The 17,155-nt window shown below is 42.3% G+C and overlaps 1 protein-coding gene across 5 annotated transcripts in view; it reads right to left on the bottom strand.

Moving 5' to 3' along the window:
* The window catches only part of MCOLN2 (mucolipin TRP cation channel 2), a 50,975-nt gene extending 35,581 nt beyond the window's left edge, over positions 1-15,394 (bottom strand). For 2 of the 5 annotated variants that reach the window (XM_081056064.1, XM_081056065.1), the window contains exons 1-2: positions 14,652-14,814; positions 4,112-4,271 (exon numbers count right to left, since the gene is read on the bottom strand). In XM_081056064.1, coding sequence (XP_080912190.1) covers positions 4,112-4,264 — 153 coding nt within the window. In that variant the 5' untranslated portion in view covers positions 4,265-4,271; positions 14,652-14,814. Of the gene's footprint in view, positions 1-4,111; positions 4,275-14,425; positions 14,821-15,100 lie in introns of those variants that run through there. The other 3 variants (XM_081056066.1, XM_081056063.1, XM_081056062.1) reach the window with 3 other exon arrangements.
* Between the last annotated feature and the right edge of the window lie 1,761 nt (positions 15,395-17,155).

The following is a 17,155-nucleotide window of genomic DNA, read 5'->3' as shown; positions in this document are numbered from 1 at the left end:
CAACAGAAAGCTAAAGGTTCTTCCAAGTATGTGATGTCTGGCAGCGGTGCTGCAGGGGATGCCAGAAAAGATCCTGTTGCTTTTGAAAAGCTAAAAAAGGAAACGAGGGAACCAAAACACACAAGATTGTTTCAAGGTTTTGTTTAAAATACTGACACGCAAATGAAAACTGGTACACACACAGGAATTAAGTTCTTCAAGCAGAGTTCTCTGAGTGCCTATTCTTTGCCACACTGGGATACAAGGTGGGCAAGGTCAATACTGCCTGATGTTGAAGAACAACTCTTATCTGTTGTGTGCCAGGCACTGTGCTTAAAATTTGTAATTTTTGTTTTTCATTTAATTCCCCAACATCCTATGAGGGAGATATGACACTGGGCTCCATAAAAACAGGATTTTTTTTTTCTTTTTGCCCCACTAGTACACATTCAGGAACTGCAATAGTACCCATCACAATGTCAGAGTCAAATACTGAACCTGTTGATGAATGTAATCCCATTTTATAGTCGTACATGTGCAAACTAAACTCAAGTAACTCAACCAGGTTGGAACGGCTAGAAAGTATTAGTGTAAGTATCCAAACGGGTCTGTGTGACTCACCTGTGCGTTCTTTTCACCACTTGGCCTCACTACCTCAAAACCGAAGTGCTGCCAACTTAACTCTAGAAGCAGAGATAGGAAACCCATTCCCCCCATGCTCAAGTTAAGCTACAGAACAAAAAATTTCTGAATGGCGAATGGATAACTTGATCAAGAAAGTGGCATACGATTTGCTGACATTTTAAGCCACTGTCTTATTTAAATTCAAAGCTCATCAACTCCACTTGGGAAATGAGGTAACTGGAGGTATAAGCTCTGCTTGGAACCACCCCTACCTGGCACCAGGAACAAGACATTACTTTGTTCATAGAACAAGCCAAATTCCACACGTATAACCTAGCATCAGGTAAGGGTTGAGGTTTTCAAATTATCTCCCAGTAGAGGTGAGAAACCCTGAAGAAGAGACTTGGAAGTCTCCTTCCTGCTATGGCAGATCCAAATACTTCCTCCAGAGCAAGAGTAAGGAGATGATGGGATTGGTCAAATCATTTTATTTGTAAAAAAGAATTGAAAGAAAAAAATGTATCTTAGTCCCACTAACTAGATCTTAAGATTTGCTGAGACTATAAGACAGAAAAATAATTACAGAATTAAGTGCAGCCTGGCAAAGATTGTGAATTTAAGACCTGATTATGAAATCAATCAATGTAGGAGAAAATATTCTGTACCAGGTAAAAACAAGATACCACTTTAATAATGTACAAAGAATATGGGAGGGAAAGAGTAAAACTAGCAAAAGAATATAGACACCTCTCTCAAGATTATACATTCCTACAGAATGCAGAGTAGGAATGTCTAAAAAACCATTTCCTTCTCATCAACCCTGATAAAATGCCACCCATCCCATTAGACTTGAGGATGGAGTGCTAAAAGAGATACACAAAAAAAAGGAGGAGGGAAAAGTGGGATTTAAAAGAAGGAAAGGTATTCAAGAAATCTGTTCCAATTAGATATCACCCAAGTAGCAAATCTTGTTAGAATGATCCTACAAGGGAACAAAAGTTTAACCCCTCCAATTTTGTTAGGGGAGACAGGGTACCCATACAAAAAGTAAATTATCAATTCCCAGAAATATTCTATTAAAAGTGAAATTAGTGATGTGGACACAGGAGTACTAGTATGCTAAGGAAAAGCAACATGCTGAGTGGTCAGGCAAAGCTGGTGGGAGAGACAGATTTCAAATAGCACCTGCAAGAGGGGGGAGGAAAAAGAATCACTCTGGGCTTGGAGGAACAAACAGAGCAGGAACCATTGGGTGAGTCCATCTGGCTGGGTTTGAGAGAGGAAATAGGTGAAAACCCATTGGGAAGGCAAATTGAAGGAGACTATGGAAATCTGTGAATGTCAGGCTATAAAGTTGAGAGTTCCTTCTGTGGGAAATAAGGCTCTACAGAAGTTTCTGAGCAGGAGAGTGACACAATGAAGCCACTCTAAGAAAAATTAATCTGATATTAATATTGAATGGACTGGCATGTACGAAGATAAGCAAGGGAGGCATGAGATGAAGCCCAGTTAACTTATCTGTATTCCTAGACCTCAAACTCTGAGGACGTGTATCTAGAGACAACCTGAGAAGAAGAGTGCAGACTTCAGGGCCACACCGCTGGGGCTCAAATTCTAGCTCTGCCACTTATGAACTGAATGGCCAGAAGCAAATTATTTAACTTTGTTGGGCCCAGTTTCCTCATCCATGAAAGGGGGTAATAACTGAACCTACTTCAGATTTGCCGTGAGGATTAAATGAGTTAACGTACACAGAGCACGTACAGTGCCTGGCACATTGTAAACACTGTGCAACATGTTAGCTCTCCACAGCAGCAACATATCCACAGCTGCATGATCAACAGGAAGCATAGCATATGAGGTGCTTCATACATATTTTGGATTGTGAGTATGGCAAAAACATAAACAGATGCGGTTTTGAAGGAAGAATCCATATTATTTAGTAGATATCAAGACAAAGAAGGTGGGGGCCGGCCTGGTGGCTCAGGCGGTTGGAGTGCTGTGCTCCTAACACGGAGGTCGCAGGTTCCATTCCCACATGGGCCAGTGAGCTGCGCTCTCTACAGCTAAGACTGTGAACAATGGCTCTCCCTCAAGCTGGGCTACCGTGTGCTGCCAGGGTGGGCGAGAGCCAACCGATTGTGAGCGGCCAACTGATGACCGGAGACCGACTGCCTCAGCCGAGGGGAGCGCAAGCCTCATAATACCAGCATGGGAAACAACGGCTTGAACTGGAGTTGGGGGAGGGAGGGAGAAAAAAAAGACAAAGAAGGTAAGTCAAAGATGGTGATGATGTTTCATGCTTTGGTAAGTTAGAATTTGAGTAATAGTAATAGATTTACAAATTGAAATGTAAGCTAGTTTGGAAAGAGAAGTAGGGGACAAAGTTAACCAAATGACAAAAGGAAACATCTGTCCTCCCTCCAAGCAATTACTAATCATATGCCTACTTTATAGGTTGCCAAAATTAAAACTTCAAAACCAAGAATTAAAATGAAAAAAATTTAAAAAGAAGAAAGCCAAGAATATACATTTAACAGTGGCCCTCTATCTCAACCTTGTTGTTGTTGTTTGTTTGTGTTTTTTTTTTAAGTAACTTTAGTACTCGAACACTTGATAAGCTGGTACAGTACAGCATGTGATACAATGAAAAGGCCTCTTCATGAATGCAGAAGAAAGATGTGACTTCAGTTATGGCAGAAAGCTTCTCTCCCTTCTAAAACTATATGGATGTATTTTTAGAAAGGGATTTATTTTTGTGTTCAAGAAATAGCATCTATAAAGACATTTTTGCATTGATAACAGAAATGATTATTTGCCAGTGGAGCCAAATACCTCAAATCAGTACTGTTTCCAAAAGAACCCATGTTTCAAATGTACTTACCTAGAGAGACACCTCCCTAAAAACGACTCCTTACCACAGCCCCAAAAACTAAATGCAACACTGATGGCCGTTGTAATACTGGCGATAAAATGCTTAACAATATGGACTTAAACAAACATCTCAATGTAGCCTTTGTATGCGCCTTATAGTTCCAGGGGTGTAGTATTTACTTAGAGCACTTAGCTACTGAGGAAAGGGAAACTTAGCATTTTGTTAGTCTTTAAAGTTAAAACAGTCAAAAATGCAAATTTCAAAAAAGTATTAAGTAAGATGTATTTGGATAAAGATGAGAGAATTCAAGAACACAAATCACTTTGGACTAAGCAGCTTTTACCAGCTGATGTGCCTCATTCGGATATAGAACCCCCCACACCCAAATAGATCTACGTTTTACCTATAATTAAAGAACCTGTGGAGACAGGACCTCACAATCCCTTACTAAAACAAAGTTGTCACCTAAAATGAACTTTAACCTACCATCTGCCCTCCAGAGTCAACATAATTGTACAGCTTTATGAACTTGAATGTGGACTTCTCAGAACAAAAGTCAAGTGGCAGAACATGTAAAAACACTTTCATCTTGGGCTAAGGAAAACAAACAAACAAACTCATAATACAAATTACCTGTGTGGTGACCATGACTATTTTCAAAATCTGCAAACCCAGTTTCCATGGAATCTGGTGTCTGGCTCGATATTTTTCACAAGGGTTCATGAAGTAAAACTTCAGGTCTTCCCTCAGGCATTCTTCTTTCACCTCAGAATCAAGATGAGCCATTGCATTTCTGCTGCAGAAGATCGATTTTTAAATGCACAGAACAGCCTATTCATCAGAAAGCTCCTAAAGAATACCTTCCATTCATATGCTTTACCCATGCTTACAAGCAAAATTCTCTCTCCAGCCAGTGAACTCCTTTTCTCTTTAGAACTCTGAAAATTATTCAGGACCTCTATCCCTTGCCTTTCCACATAGCTACCCATCTTCTACAAAATGACCATTCTGAAAAATTGTAAGAATAAGATTTTATTTGCAAGACTTGTAAAGTCCTACATTTTAATATACAGCACTCATCTGTCCATGGAGTACTAATAAAAACTAGGTGGGATAAGTTTATATACTCCAAGTGTGAAAGCACAGAAATTTAGTATAGACTAATGAAATTAAATTGTTACGAAAATAGAGAATCTTTGTTCTGTAACTCTGTACTGAAAGAAGGATCATGTCCCAATTGTTTGGATAACATGTCAGTGATTATAAGATCCCAAAATATAAAATATCTTTAAAAAGTTAAAATAGCATCTCTCTGTTTATGCCTAGTCAGCTATCTGTGTCACCTTATATTAGTAAGTTTCAAGGGCTCTGGACTCAGGAATGGGCATATGACTCAAGCTAGGTCAAAAAGAATCAATGAGATGTGGACACAGGACGACAATTATAACGGAGAGGAGAGAAATGGTCTTTCTACTAAGTAGTCCTCAAAGTGGAGTGAGCAAAACAATCCATTAGGAATATAGAAACTATTAATGCTTCTATTTTATTCTTTATCACACAAACAAAAACTGTACTCTAATAATTAATATAATATATAGAATAACACTGGTATGTAATAGCATATAATTTATAAATAAATATGCACACATTGGGGACATGTGCTTAACTTTTACTGTTCGATACATAACCAATAAAGTTTGGAGATTGTAGACTTAAAAGAATAGGCTATGAGTCTGGAGTTTCCGGAAGCCATCGTACCATCATAGGACAGCTCGCCAGAGAGTGGCGTTAACACAGAAGAACAGACACTAAGAGATAGACACCAAGCCAAATGACAATGTTTGAGCTCCTGGATCCAGCTGTGCCTAAAGCCATTTATCCCAAGACTTTCGATTTGAGCTAACAAATACCCTCTGAGGCTTAAGACAGTTTGAATTAGATTTGTTTTTCTTACAACAGGAAGTGTCTGTATAGTAAGTTTAATAAATAAATTGTATTAAGTTCAGTCAATCATTCCAGCTACTCAATTTTTAGGAAAATATTCAAAATTGGGGGTCATTCTTAGGGATCTTTTCACCTGAAATGTCTAAACTACATATTTTTATGTTGACTTATGATCTATGTTATCTACCTTGACTAACAAATTCAAAAGAAGCTCAAAAGGGAAAGACCATTTTAAGACCATTTAAGGCTTATATTCAGTTGTTAATTATTTTCTATTTATAAATAAAATTTTAGACCTATTTCCAGAATTAATAGGCTAGGTTTTTCAGAATTTTCCTGCTGGGAAGGAAAGAAGGAAAGAAGGAAGGAAGAAAGGAAGGAATAGAAAGAGGGAAATAAAATGCTAGATAAAATTTATCTTTGGCGGGGAGGTGGAGGAAGTAACTGGAAAAAGAAAAACAACAAAATGAAATTGATACTGTCAAGAGAGCAATTTAAAATGGAGCTGGGAGGTCTCTAGGAAGCTGAGCTAATAGACCTCCCTCATTTTTCTATCTTTATAAACTCTGTCCCTTTGTTTATCCATTGGAACAGAGTTGGATTTCTATCCAAATCTATGCGTTCAAGATTGCGATTCCTAAGAAAGACTCCCAAATAAAGCTTTTGTTTGCCTTGCAGTTCTTAGTCAAATTGATTGACATTACAGTATCAGAAGTGGGATCCTGCGTGACTGTGTCCTCTTTCATTGCCTCCACGGATTCGAATAAGACTAGGTACAAGGGTCCATTGCACTCTTTTGTCTCCCCGGTGGTTGCAGAACATTATGGTAAGTCCTCCAAGACCCAAACCTCCTGCCTTGGTTGAGGTTCAGGCCCTATTTGAGAGTCCTCTTTTGCCGGCTTTCTGTCTATGAGACTTCGAACGCCCATTTGGTGAGTAATTACTCTTTTGGAAATGAGAAGTTCACTTTCTAAGGGAATGGCTGCTGAACAGCCACCGTTGGAACTCCTGCAGTATTTATGTACAAAAATTATGGGCCCTCATCCTGCAGCTTTCTGTCTCATTGGAACCATAATTACTCAGGATGATTTACAGTTAAAATGGCCACTTTGGGTTTCTTTTGAAATCCCCAAACTAGTCTACCTGCACAATCAAAAAGTTTGCTGTAAAACAGTATGCTGTGTGTGCCCGTAGCACGCTCTACATCTTGGATTTAGTGTCTCTTGATTGTATTATTTGCTCTTGTGCTTGATTTAATCTCGTGTTTGTTCATACACTAACATGCTGTACAGGCTGGTAACCTAGGAGCAATAATAGTTATACCATGTAGCCAAGGTACGTAGTCAGCTATAACATCTAGGTTTATGTAAGTGTACCCTATGATGCTCGCACAGTGACAAAATCACCTAACGATGCATTTCTCAGAATGTATCCCTGTCATTAAGCAATACATGACTGTACCTGACAAAGATCTCTCCTTGGATTTCAAGAGGATCTAGGACATTTTAATGTTTCCTATTCCCAAAACTAAAAGGCAACTCAGGGGATTCCTAGGTTTGGCCAGATATTGTAGAACTGGATTCCTAATTTTTCTATCATGGCTCTAACTTTCTACTCTCTTCTCAAAGCTGACCAGACAGAGCCCCTCACATGAACAGAGGAACCCCAGAAAGACTTCAGTGAAATAAAAGGTAGTCCTTATGATCAGCCTGCTTTAGAACATCCTAATTATAAGTTGCCCTTTTTCTTTTATGTTCATAAAAGAGAGAAATGCCATAGATGTCTTGACCCATAACATGGCAGCGATCATAGGACCACTGGATACTATAGTTGACAATTAGATCTGGTGGCCATAAGGTTTCCCTCCCTGTCTAAGATTTATTGTGACACTGCCAATTTAATACAACATATAGGAAAAATAGTAATGGGCTCTCTACTGACTCATTATGTGCCTCATTCAGTGGAAGCCTTACTCAATTCTCATACTCAGCTCCTCTCTGCTAGTAGACTAGCCTCCTACGAAATTCTCGTTATCTTCAACTAATGTGACTAGTGCTCACTGTACTACTCTGAACCCTGCTATTCACCTCCCTCTGCCCTCGGACAAAAACCCTCATGACTGCCTGACATTAACAGACCAACTACTAACTCCTCGAATTGATTTTCAGGTAACACCTCTTGAAAATGCTGAATGCAGTTTGGTTTACTGATGGTTCTTACCTAAAAGATTAAACAGGCCACTAGCAAGCACTCTACGCAATTGTCTCTCCAAAAGAAACCACTGAGGCCAGTCCAACGCCTTAGGCAACTTCTGCTCAACAAGCAGGGCCCTATAAATTTATTTGAACTTGCATATTGGCCTGACTTGCAAATGACACCTGAGTGGTCATTTCAGCGTATTGGCGATCTTAGGCTGAAAAAAAATCTCTAAACAACCCAAGATCACCACTAGAATTTTCATTCTTGGATCAAAGCAGACAACACCTTATGCAGATGGCTCTCCCAAGACTCCGGTCATATATGACTCTACCCAGCAACCCTTATACTTGGTCTTCCCTTTGATCTCCTCTTACTTACTGACTGTATTGCTATCATAACCTAATTTTTGCCTGAACAAAACTCTTGAGAAAACATTCTTCCTTTTCCCTAGAGAAAGAGAAAATGGTGAACATTTATACAGATAGCAGGCATGCCTTTGGTATAGCCCATGACTTTGGTATGCTACAACTGAGAGGATTCTGACTTCTGGACAAAAGATTAAGAAGTTCTTATATTTTAGAACTCTTAGAGGCTATCCAATTACCTAAATCTTTAGCAATCATAGCAATCATAAACATTCAATGACAAATATGGAGAAAATAAAGGTATTCATTTGCCTGACACTGCTGTTAAGTTAGCAGCATTAAAACCATCTCAGCCCCTAATGAAAGCACCTATGCTACCCGCCAAAGCATGGGATTTAATAACATTATGGGAGCACAGCATTTAGCTATTCAACAAAAAAAGAAAGAAATGGTTAGAACAAGGCTGTAAGTTTGACCCTAAAAGAAACTTATGAGTAGGTCCAAACAACTGGCCACTCCTCCCTGTTTGCATATATCATATATTACAATATGTACATTACTTAAACCACTGGAACACTGACAAAAAATGGTTTTATGGAGAAAACAAAACTACTAGAATCCATCTCCAAAGATAGCTACCTAGGTATATAAAAAAATACCAAATCTGCCTAAAGCACAACCCTGGAAAACTCACTGATACATCTATGGACATTTTCCTTTGCCTTTAGGACCCTTTGAGGATTGGCAAATGGACTTTACTCGGTTGCCCACTTTTAAGAATACAAATATGTATTATATTGATTTGTATGTTTTCTCATTGGGTCGATGCATTCCCAGGCCACAGATCCACAGCCTCAGCAGTAAGTAAAATACTCCCAGAAAAGATTTTCCCCTACTTGGGGAATCCTCTCAGAGCTCCACAGCAACCAAGGAACTCATATCACAGGGAAATTACACAATCTGTTTACAAGATCTGGTCAGTTTTGCTACATTTTCATTGTGCTTACCATCCCCAGTCCTGTGACCTCGTAGGACAGACTGACAGGATAACCAAAACTCAAAATAGAAAACCTGGTAGATTCTTTTAATCTGCCTTGGTGTAAGCCTCTTCTCTTGGTATTGCTCAATCTAAGATCTACTCCCTTTGGCAAACATAGATTATCTCCTATTACTGGTAGACCTACGAGATGAAATTAAAAAATGTATGAACTTGTACTGCTGAATGGAGACCTCCTGCTCTATTGTAAAAACTTATAAGGGCCTGTAAGACTAACTAACAGTTCATGGAGCAATCTTCCCCAAGTGCATGCCCAGGAGACAAAGATTTACAACATCATGATATCAACCTAGAGATTATGTCTATTGGAAATGTCACCTCCATAAAGATGCCCTCCAGCCCCAGTGGAAAGGCCCATATCAGGTATTACTAACTAATGCTGTGGTGCTAAACATAAAGGTATATTGACTTATGGATTCCTGTTTCTCGTTTGAAAAGGACACCCACACCTGAGTGGTCATTTCAGCGTATTGGCAATCTTAGGCTGAAAAATCTCTGAACAACCCAAGATCACCACTAGAATTTTCATTCTTGGATCAAAGCAGACAACACCTTATGCAGATGGCTCTCCCAAGACTCCGGTCATATATGACTCTACCCAGCAACCCTTATACTTGGTCTTCCCTTTGATCTCCTCTTACTGACTGTATTGCTATCATAACCTAATTTTTGCCTGAACAAAACTCTTGAGAAAACATTCTTCCTTTTCCCTAGCTCTTTAGTCTAACTTTGAGATGAAATACTCAGATTTTTAGGTCTGCTTACTGCAATGTCTACTTTATTTGCCCTTGAACACCTTTTCACTCCCGCTGCCCAACAATTATCCAACAGTGCTAATTTAACTAACTATTGGATATGCCTCAGAGCTAACCATGCTCATGATGAGCCAGGATTAGTCGCTTGGCCCTAAGCCCTGAAAGCTTAGAAAACTTAACAGGAACATAATGCTGAATTTAAAGTTCTTCTTTATTTTCAAACCTCAAAAAATAGTGATGGAACACATAATCTTCCTGTCACCAGATCCATTCATTAGGTCCCCCCAACCCACAGGGAATAAAATCTGGACTCTTACTGATAATTTGTCTATTTTGAAAATTTAAACAGTTCAGGCAGAATCTTAGGTTTTGCCCCTTTAAAAATATGTAACTACATTCTTTTCTATGTAGTTCAGATGGTTATAAGCTCACACATCAATGGGCTGTAAGTAACTTCAATATTACTTCTAACAATGTCTCTCTAATGTGGAAAAATTCAGGGAATAATGCAACTCGATCCTGGAAACGAGATGTACTTCAGCTCCCTGTTATTACTTGGGGCCTAGATAAAAATTCTTGTATTTGGTGGAAAACAAATGAAATCTATTTCTTAGGGAATCCCAGCCCACAAACTTGGAACAATCAAACCCATGATAATCTTTCAATCCTGACCCAAATATGTAGAAACCTCAGGCACTCTTTGAATCACTGTCATGATAAATCACATGATGACTTTAATGTCTCCAGTGTTGACTATTCTGCTCATCCAACATGTGGAGGACGTGAAGTCCCTGCTTCAGAAATGGGACTTCATACTTCCCTCAGAGTTCACAGGCTGCTAAACATTAACAAGAAGAAACTAACCATCAGACTGGTGAAAATCCATCTTAAATTTTATCAATAATGAAAAAACTATATTGAAGGAAATATCCCTTTTTGAAGGGAACTTTCTAGAAGAGTGGCTGTGATCTAGGAATCAAACTCCTATGGATTTATACTACAAATGTTTAAATAACCAGTCAAAAACATGATTACAAAAATGTTCATTGTAACTTTGTATTGACTTAAAGATGTCTAGGACATATTGTTAAATTTTTTAAAAATTATAATATAAATATATTGAGAGCCCATTTCTCCAAAATGTCGATGTTTATATCTGTATGTAGACATAATAAAAGTCTAGAAGCACATAGCCAGGAAAACAAAATCTCAGTACTCTCTGTGAAGTAGTATTATACAGGTCATGTTAATTTTCTTCAAGTTTTCCATATTTTCTTGATTTTTATCAATTAACATGTGAATTCTGGAGTTAATATGAGTTCAAATAAGCTATTTCAAAAGCTTATTTGAAATGATTGTTTTTTTGAAATAAGATATTTCAAAAAGGAAGAGTCTAATGATATGTATCAGGTCATCAAGTATCTCCCTGCCCTTAGTTTGTGAGTAGTGGATGGGAGGTGAAGGGAGAAAAGTCAATGTAGAGCAGGGGTGTCAAAACTGCGGCCCGCATGGTCCACAATCCATTGTTAATTGGCCCGCAGCAAATTCCAAAAATATATTTAGCTTACTTAAATAAACCAGGTGAGGCAATACGTACTTCACCTCGAGTGAGTGGCCCAGCTGTTTGTGTATTTTACTGCATATGGCCCTTGGTGAAAAACGTTGAAAAAAGTTTTCACACCCCTGATGCAGAGGCTAAAATTCAGTGTTTCTACAGCACTGACCATGTGGGCTCCAGGGTGAATGCCACAGGGCAGATGGAAGACTGCGGGGGGCGGGGGGGGGGGGGGGACAGAGACAGAGACAGAAAGAGAGATCCTATTAGATGAAACTCTGGGGTAATTGGGCCCCAATTAAGGGAAGTTAGGGGGGAAAAAGTCAAGAAAAAAACCTTGGTTACCTTCCAAGCACAGCTCTCAGAAAATAAATGACTGGTCATTCTAATCCTGAGAAGCACCCGTAAGAAAGACTGTAGGGGCTTTTCATTGTCCACTAGCACCACCCATACAAGACGACCATGCTACAACTTTCAGGAACTTCCCTAAAGACAACCATACTAAGTTCCCATAAATCATCTCCCATCACCACTTTGCAGCCTCAGGCCAGTAGGAAAGCAGAACTAGAGCTGCACATTTTAGAAGTATTTGTTCTGAACAAGCCTCACTCCCTTTGAAAACACATTCTGAAGAATCAGCACTCTGGGTTGGAGGTAATACAGAATTCTTCATTTCTCAGCAATACAGAATTCCAAACGCAGTTAAAGCTGAATCTGATAACTGGAATTATGGCATTTTCTTCCATTTTTCTTTCTTTAACATTTTCAGTAAGTCCCCAATTTAACAGGGTCATGCTGATGACTGTCCCTGGGTTAATGTAAAATTAAAAGAAGTATAATTAATATTTTTTCCTCAAAACACTGAGTTTAACTTACTTTTGGGCAGTGTCAGCTGGGAAAATCCTTAGATTTAACCTATCTCTAGCAATTCCTGCTGGCTGCAATAGGTGATACAATTTCCTTTCAAAGTCCACCTTTAAATTGTAGGTCTTTTGGAAAGTCCTTATACCAAGGACAATTTTCCAGAATCTTTAGCCTCTAGTCACCAGTTATTAGCTTGACAGATGTTTTAGGTTGAAATCACATGTATTAAAAGGGGAGATAATAAAATACAACCTCCAAAAGGAGAAGAAAGGAAGCAGTCCCTCCAGCTGAAGGTAAAGAAATATTAGCAACATATCCCCAAAGCTGTCTTGTCACACCAGGGAAAAGGCAGGGGCCCAAGCTCAAAACAGAGAAGAAAGCTCAGCTACAGGTAGACTGAGGAAAATGGGAAGAAAAAACCCCAGATGACTGCTAAAGCAAGCAAACAAGTAAACAAAACAAAAAGTCTTTAAAACACATGATATGGAAAAGAATATTGTAGTTTAATAAAGAAAAGAAAATTACTTTTTCCTACGAAGCCCGTAACAGGTGATGTAAGAGCTCACTAAAGGGTGACTTCATTCTTTAGAACAGACCTTGGATTCCTGGTCTCAGCTAAAGATAACAGTCAAGCCTCAGGGAAGATTGCACTTTTAACTTTCATACCCAAAGGGGTTTTCATTGGCTACTATTTTTACTTTGAAAATTGTAGCCAGAAGAAACCATCTGTTTTTCCACTAAGTTTTAAGAATTGTCTTCTCCTGGGTTTCACTTTATATTAAAGACCTAACCAAAGAGATTAGCATGTGAATATGATCATCCCTGACTTTCAGTTCTGTTTTCTCTGCAGCTCTGTTCAAAACTTGTCTCTCTAGTCTACTTACTTCATTAAGATATTTTATATGTATTATTTTGTTTAAAATAACACTTTTGACATGCTCCTTTTTGGGAGAAAAGAATGAGGCTTCTTTAAACACTTCCTGGGAATTCACCAATTTTTTAAGTGCAGGAGATTAAATAAAATGACACTATTCTGATGGCCTCTGCATGGGAATGGTCAGGGGAAGTGTGGGAAATGTGCCTGTTTTTAAAGGATCCAGGCCACTGAACCTGGTTTATGGAAGGTTCCTATGAAAGGAAAAGGGGAAATTTACAATAGTGGGAGTCTGACTCTTCTTAAAGTACGAAGGGGAAGATGGGCTACAATCTCAGGACTGCTGACTCAATAGGAAGCTACCCGATTCCCTCCGACTTGTACTCTTTGGTTAGCACATCACAAAGGTGGTGAGCAGTTTCTGAAAGTATGAGGTCCATGTTCCAGCTTTGGGGAGAACGAGGTAGTTGGTCCCTTCAACTACCATAACATACCAGACTGTGCATGCTGACACCCACTGAGAGCCTCTCCCACCTCTCTCTTACTGACCCCGTCTTCCATTTGCAGTTTACCAAGACACTCAACGTTGTTTCCCAATGGTATTGTCCAACCAGGCATATAGAGAGATATTTCAAATCTGAATCCTTTCAAAAACGATTTATGTTCACACCCAACTGTGGGTCCTCCCATGCTGTCAGAATGGGAACTTTTTGAAGACACTGACTGGAGATGATAAAAAAAAAAAGTTTTAAGTCCTGAAGCAAATGTGCTAAGCAAAATACTGGAGTCAAGAAAAAAGATAGAAATATTATACATGAGCACAAACCTGTTTATCAGTGAAAGCAGAACTGAGATCAAGTAAATAAGCCAGAGATCAAGTAAATGCTCTTGAATTCTGGTTTTCCGTGCTAGTATTAAGTCCATTTATAATACTGAGAGCGCCACGCAGTAAAGTCTCTACTATTTTAAGAAAGTTTAACGACCCACCACTATATTTGTTTTGAAAGCAGGGAAAGAGGAGCCAAGGCGCGTTTGTACTCATCACCCCAGCTCAGCTGCGTGGCTGGCTGGTTGCAGCTTTGACCACAGAGGTGGGGCCCCCTGGCAGCGCCATTCGGTTGAACTGTACACCTTTTCATGAAGGCAGAGAAATTGAGGTTAACCACACTCTATCCCTCCCACATGAGGAAAAGGCCTGTTTGTTCCGGAAGTCAAAGCACAGTCTTATTGAACTAACTGCAAGCTGTTAATATAAGCGTTTCCAAGGCAGCAAGAAAGTGCTAGTCTAGAACAGCAAAGCCAACCGCTTGATGAGGATTTCTCAAGCGCCTCACCTGACGGTTAACCTGAAAACACCTGATCCTCTCTCTGGCTTCCTGGCCTGAGGAAAAGGGTACGCCTGCCAGGCCATGCCTCGGTCTTCCAAACTTTCCAGGGCTCTCGGGATTCAGAGCAGGAAAAGCCTTCCGTGCACACGCATGCCGGCCTTGCGGGGACAGCCTCCCTGAAGTCCTGGAGCCCTTCCAGGCGGGCTACCTTCTCGTGTCCCTCCTCTCTTACCCTTTCTGCCAGCCGCGCGGTGCACGCAGACCCCAGCCGGAAGGCAGACGGGACGGGCGGCCCGGGGGCGGCGGGCACCGCTTGATGGAGTCTGCAGCCGGGCTGCAGGGCGAATCTGTGCCCGCCGCACGAAACGCGGCGCGTGGCCAGGCGTTCCCGCCCCGCCTCCGAGTCACCAGCTCCGCCTCGTCGTCTCCCGCCCCAGGTTCCTGGGAGACTTTTTCCACGTGTCGCAAGCTGGCCTCTCGGAGCCGCGGGAGGCGGGAGGCCTCGAAGCGGATCTAGGCGGGGGCGGTGGGACATGGAGCGGAGGTGCGGAGGCGGGGGGACCCCAGGAGGAAAGCAGCCCGGGGAGGGGGCGGCGGCAGGGTCCCCGAGACGGACAGTGCGATGGAAGGGGGCTCCTGGCGCGCCCAGTAGACGGCGCCGCGCCCCCGTGGGGTACTAACCTGCGGCGGGGCCCCCAGGACAGGTCTGACGCTCGCTTCCACACTGGCAGGTCCAGCGCCTCCGCGCCGAGAGGCATGACGATGCCGCAGGAACCGAGGCCAGAGGTGGCACGGCCGCACCTGCCTCCGCCGCGGGAGCCCGCCCGAGGCTCCGGCGCTCGCGGCTTGGGTGCGGGGCGCGTGCGTCCCGCCCCGCCCCGCCTCCCGGGTGTCTGCCCGGAGGTAGGGCTGCGGAGAAGCGCCTTCCGAGGGTCCGGCAGCCCGCACGCCTTCCACACCGCCCCCGGGCGGCGGGGCCGCGCACTCCCAGCCCTCCGCAGCTCCTGCCTTGCTTCATTCCTTCCTTGACGTCGCCATTCTTTCCTCGTTTTCTACATCCATTCATTTGTCCATTTCCTTAGCCATTGCTACTCTGATGAGTTCAAGACGCACTCACTGAGTGCCCAGCTGAGTGCTGGGTACCATGGATACTGGGATATGAAAGACACGGTCCTTTCCCTCTAGGGCTTCGCATTAAACGGACGAGTTCATTCCGGTGTGTTTTTACTCTGAAGTGCACGATCACAAAGGGTCAAGTTCAACAGATGTTGAAAGTACTCCAGGCGCCAAAGGAAAAGAAAAACAAGTCGCCCTTCGCTCGCGTGGGGAAGCTGGAGCGGTCCCCCTGCGCGGGGAGTGCGCGTCCGCGGGGTCCCGGGCGGTAGCAGAGAGACGGCACAGAGCTGCAGCCCGGGCGCCCCAGGACTCAGCACCCGGCGCACCTGGCTGCAGCGCCACCTCGGTTCTCCCTTCAGGTGCACGAAAGGAACACGCCTGTGGGAAACCGGACATGAATTTTAAAGAGATGAGGGTCGGGAGCCTATGCCCAAATGCCATGTTCAGCTGAGGGTGATGTCGATTTGGCAGTGTGGACCCAGACAACATGCCCTTTCCGAGGGAGTCTGCCTATCTCTACTCTTCACATAGTAGCAGCAGCAGCAGCAAAAGTCCCTAATTCCCGGCTGTTTGGATCAGCAAGTGTGTAAGTGGTCTTAGGGTTTAGCTAGGGTAAAGAATATTCTGCCAGGTAATTATTTTAATATGCGTCTCCAGGTAGAAGCCGCTGGACAGAATGACGTGTATAAAAACATACATAATTGACCTTGACTTGAAAATCACTTCCAATAGGCTATTAGGCAAAAATGCCTCGTTTTAAAGCCCGTTTCATCAAGAGGTGCCGCTGCGTACAGACGGGCTTGGAAGTTCCGTTTGTGTCGTCATTGGTGCCAAAGTTGGGTGCCACCGTGGTGTGGTGTGATTACTTTTTCGAAGAAACACAGAGGAAATGTTCCACTCCAAGTAGCTATTTCTTCTTGTAGAAAAGTAGTTGCAAAAGGGAGCTCCAAATATCTCAAATTTTAATGTGCAAATGAAACACCAGGGGATCGTCCTGAAGCCAACTCTGAATCAATGGGTCTGGAACAGAACTTGTGGTTTTGCATTTGTCTTGGGGGGGCGTCCGGCGGGGTCTCTGCTCCTGCTCCCCACATAAGAACGCAGGACATGGTGAGGCCAAACAGGAACACCCACGGAATCATAGGTAGGGAAGTCATACCACTATGGTCTCACTGGAGGCTGGGTTTACACGACGTGCGACCTGCTGTCCGCTTTGCTGACAACCGACCAACTCTCCTCGACTCTGTTCCCCTCCGTAGCCGCGGCAGTTATATCAGTGACCAATGGCTTAATGGTTACAGCTGATGGCCAACCAGCCACAGCTGACGGCCAGCCAGCACCTCTCCACATGAGGCCGAGAGCCTGGAAACTGCTTTCTGGGGCTCTGTCCCCAGGCATTTCCAGCTAGAAGACGTTGCTGCAGCTGCTGGTCCAAGCACCACTCTCAGTAGCAAGGTTCTAGGAAATGCTTAACCTGAGTGTGGGAGGGAATTAAGGATAGAGAGGTGCTGCGGAAGAGTGTCAGAATGGGAAACCTGGAGTCAGATGGTTGAAAATTGTGAATATCACACAAACTATGAGATATGAATTTTAGTTCCTAGGCACCTCATCTAATCATTC

The sequence above is a fragment of the Rhinolophus hipposideros genome (assembly GCF_964194185.1).
Source record: "Rhinolophus hipposideros genome assembly, chromosome: 8".
Taxonomy (NCBI): Eukaryota; Metazoa; Chordata; class Mammalia; order Chiroptera; family Rhinolophidae; genus Rhinolophus; species Rhinolophus hipposideros.
Note: the sequence above shows the minus strand (reverse complement) of the source record. Positions and strands in the feature narration are given on the sequence as shown.